The sequence below is a fragment of the Octopus bimaculoides genome, chromosome 1, assembly GCF_046866305.1.
Source record: "Octopus bimaculoides isolate indiv1 chromosome 1, ASM4686630v1, whole genome shotgun sequence".
Lineage (NCBI taxonomy): Eukaryota > Metazoa > Mollusca > Cephalopoda > Octopoda > Octopodidae > Octopus > Octopus bimaculoides.
In genome coordinates this window covers 101,641,626-101,646,155 of record NC_142928.1, presented here as the reverse complement: position 1 = coordinate 101,646,155, position 4,530 = coordinate 101,641,626, and the positions used below count along the sequence as shown (strand labels likewise).

Here is a 4,530-nt window from a genome sequence, read left to right as displayed (position 1 = left end):
ATATATATATATATATATATAGATATATATGCATACACATATGCTCACAGGTGAACACGGCGTCAGATAACTGATATATAAAATTATCTGTACATGCATATATAACTGATACGTATATGTAAATATACACACACACACACACACACACACAAATAACATTATATTCCTATTTAATATATCTACTCGTTTATATATATATATAAATATATATTTGTATATAAATATAGACATATCTAGTCAATATACACGCAAATACATTCACATATATATATATATATGTATATGATTATACACATACATACGTTAATGCAACCGTATGTTAATATATTTGCTAATAAATATACGTATTAAATGTTTATGTTTTCAAATTTGATTACATAGCACCAAAAAGTACCCCACCACCACCACCACCACCACCACCACCAAAAAACAAAAAACTATAAGACTAACATTACAAAAGTTACTGATTATCAAATCTAATCTTGTTTAAGTACAGGTATAAAAGTCCACTTTTATACATCTATATCTACACCTGCTCTCTACATAACATATATATATATATATATATACATATACAACCATACATACATAAATGCTTATAAATATGCATGCATTTATACTTGTGTGTACCACTATACAGACATAAGTTAGGAGTTTTGTCTCTATGTATACATACATGCTTATGCATGTATGTATATATGTATGTATATTTGTGAGTTATCAACGAAAGAAACTTAACTCATCTCGGACTTAAGAAACAGAAAAACAAAGAAAAACTCCCTTGAAGCTAATCGATTGACGGATTTTATTTTTATTTAGCTGACTTATTATCGATCTGTTTTAAAACAAAAAGAGATCCTATCTTTCTCATTGGAAATATCACAATTTCTCGGATTTTATCTGTGTTGTTAATATTTATTATTTAATTTTCATCTATTGCCATTTCTATTGTCGTTTTTATCATTGTTCTAATTACTATTAAAATTATTTCAACGCTAATTTCTTTGCTTCGTATACGTTCGAACTGTTTAAATGCCTCGGTCATTCTTAATCAAAAAACGGAATATAACATCGGAGGAGATTCTCTTGTCGGCCAAATTACAAAATGCTCTGGAGAAAGAGTGCTGGCGGGATGTCCCCAAGATTGAGCAGGATAAAAATTTTCGACTTAATGATCTTCGAGCAAATGGTGAGTGGCATTTCGGTAATTTTTTTCCCAGTGTTGTCATAACTTCCTGTGTTAGTTTTCTTCGTATTCTCTTAAATCTCCGATTAATGTGTTCTGTTCGAAGCTCTAGATATTTCGTCTTCCCACATCAAATTAATATTCTAAAACATTTTTGGTCTCGCCAACATAATCCTAGTACTGTTATCGCTTCTCATAGTAGTATTGCTATTTCTACCGTTATTTTGCTGTTATTTGTTCGGGTTATTCTTGATATTTTGTATAGTAGTCCAAAGACGCCATCCTATTTAACACCACTACCAGGTCTTTAGGAGCATTTAGATATGTTCGCTTTGTGGCAACTATTCGAACCAATCATCTACATCATTGACCCGCAGATGTTTTGGCTGGGCTTCTGCTCCGTCCCTCTCACGAGTGTAGGAGGACCTACGAACGTTAGGGACACTATCCTCTAATGTTAGGGACACTATCCTCTCCTTGTCGGACTCCCGTATTTCTGGGGGTCGAAGACACTTTTACTCCAAAGATGCACCCTTATTATGACTTGGAATTTTTCTAAAAAGGATAACATAAAAAACAAGGTTTCACGACTTTCACAAACCGCAGCCAAAATGTTTTGGCTGTGGTTTAGCAACATATCGGTCCTATTATTTATAGCCTTCATTTTGTTTTCTTACCGTTTGGAGACACAATAAGTTTAGCATACCTTCTTTGGGATTAGAACAGGCTTATGAAAATTATAAACTTCGTCCTCTCGGATGCACGGCAAACTTTTGAGTCGCACTCAAAGGAAAATATAAGCTGCCGTACTCTCGAAGCCGAGAGTACGGCAACTTATAAGAAAAGAAACGAAAACGAAATTAGAGACTCGGACGACAGTGTACAAAAATAGTTATGCAGTTTTGTCTTTGTAAGTTCTGAATACAAATCCTACCTAAATGTATACAATCCTGTGTACACTACCCTTCTCTTACTTCCACATTTCAAAAATAAAGTTTATTGAGCATTCCTTTCGAAAATCAGCGTAAGAAGAAATAGCGTTTGTCGCAAAACAAGTGATAAGTCCGCTACGAGCTGTTTTCGATCCTTGTTTCAAGTCCATTTACTTCACTTACGTAATCAATATTCAATATGAATGGTACAATTTCTGTCACTCGTCTAAATTCTATAGAACTTTGCTCCAAGTGAAAATATTTAAAATTTCCCAAAGCATGATGATCGTTGTTATTCATTCGTACAAAGAGGCTCCCAACGAGCCTTGAAAGTGATAAACTCCAAGCAAGCTGATTCAGCGAAACGGTTTCCATTCCCAGTTGAAATTAATTCATTTCATTATACTCGTGCCTATTAATATCCATGAGCACCGTAAAAAGTGTAGTTTCCTGTCCTCTGAAAACATACATGTCCTGTGTTCAATAAAAAGAAACCGAAGTAGTTGTTTAATCCTAGAAACCCTGATCAAGCAAATCTTTCATCGTAGGTGTTTTGACCATCCACCATCTCATCTTTTTTCTTTATCAGGCATAGCATATCTAGGACTACATTATTTAATATATCCTTCCTTTTTGAAGATGATATGATTTTTGAGCGACATTTTGGTTGATATTTCTGACAGATTTTTGTATAGACCTGCAATGTATTGGCTCCTCCATTTAGAAATTCCATCGAATTAAAGGAAGATCAAACTACACATGTTTGCAGTAATTTTATACCACTTATACGATTAACGTCCCAACGAAAGGAATAAACATTTCAATATTGCGCTATGTCTCTTTTATATGTAAATCTTACATTTTAAGCCCGCAAACGGAGCGGGTAACGAAATGTCATAGACTACGATAAATAGCTTCCGGCGAGTTGACTTTGCGACCAAATTTCGATTCCTGGTCTCAGCAATTCAAGTAAGTTCGCTAATGTCATCGATAAACAAATGATGTCATGACCTACGGTACAAGATTAATGTGTAAGATAACTAGATTACAGTACAGGACCTCGGAATTCGACAGTACAGGAACTCGGAATTAAAAGGCACATACGTTTCAAATATTTGTGGGATTTTCAAGGATAATAAGTTAACAAGCAACTACTAAGGTTTAATATACGCAACTTTGGGTGTAACCAAGTCTAAGTGCAGCTCTGGCGGCATTTCGTTCTCATAAAGAGTTAACGTAAACTAATGTTTGAAAAATATTGTTCGTTTTGTTCTTTTGGTTTTGCCTTTTCACTGAGTTGAACATGCATATGCTTGTGCCCATGTTTGAGTATACCTTAACGGCAGAGGCATATGTCAATGCAACAAATAGTTATCAAGATTACGAATTATTCCACACTCGTGTACAAAAAGCACCATTGTTAATCATGTAAGTGTGGCTGTAGGCATGACTGTGTGGTTAAGAAGCTGGCTTACCGACCATGTGGTCTTGGGTTCAGTCCCACTTCGCGACATTGAGCAGGTGTCGTCTACTATAGCCTCGCACGACCAAAGCCTTGAGAGTGGATTTGGCAGGCAGAAACTGAAACAAGCTCTGTGTGTGTGTGTGTGTGTGTGTATGTTTCTATTTGTGTTATTCTATTTATGTCTTTCTATTTGTGTCTCCCACCACCGCCTGACAACCAGTGTTGGTTAGTTTACGTTCCTGTAATCTAGCAGTTCGCGAAAATGAACGAAGGAATAGGTGCCGGTTGTACAAATAAGTACTGGAGTAGATTTGTTCGATTAAATCAAACGTTCTCAGCCATATTTCTTTTACTTAAGGACCCCTTTGGTTACTATATTACTCTGGCGATTACAGGTAACTTCACCGCCATCAATTCACTGTGAAGAAAGTTCACCGTGAGGAAAGTTTACCGAGAAAACATATCCATAGTATCTCACTCACCATTGATAGTTAAGAACTATGATACTTTATTGAAGAAAAAAAAACGAGAGAAATATTGAAGTTGAAAAATTATGTCAAAATCTTCGAACGATGAACTTACCCTGCGGTGAATTGATGACGGTGAACTTACCGGGTATGACTCTGGTGGATCCCCATAGCCATTTAATGTTTATAAAAACTAATTTTATAGATGTTTCTTTCAAAAATTCTAGTTTTTTATTCATACATTGACTTGTATAGGTTGTATTAATGTAAGATATTAGAGAAAGAAACCTTGCTGTTTCTTGCAATGCATGCATTTAAATCAAATCTTTTCATGAATGTTTAAAATACTTCAGTGAATTCCTAATTTATTATTTTGCTAGCGTGGTCCCCCAAAAATCTTATATGGACCCGCAGTGGTCGTAGGGACCACTGGAAAACCCCCTCAGGACGGTCTAATGACTGAAAAAATTAAAAGATAAA

General features: G+C 35.2%; 1 protein-coding gene across 1 annotated transcript in view; it reads left to right on the top strand.

Annotated features, from left to right (window-relative positions):
• The first annotated feature begins 248 nt into the window (after window positions 1-248).
• The window catches only part of LOC106875350 (uncharacterized), a 34,662-nt gene continuing 30,380 nt past the window's right edge, over window positions 249-4,530 (top strand). Inside the window, exon 1 of the mRNA XM_014923442.3 lies at window positions 249-1,189. Coding sequence (XP_014778928.1) covers window positions 1,033-1,189 — 157 coding nt within the window. The 5' untranslated portion in view covers window positions 249-1,032. The remainder of the gene's footprint in view (window positions 1,190-4,530) is intronic.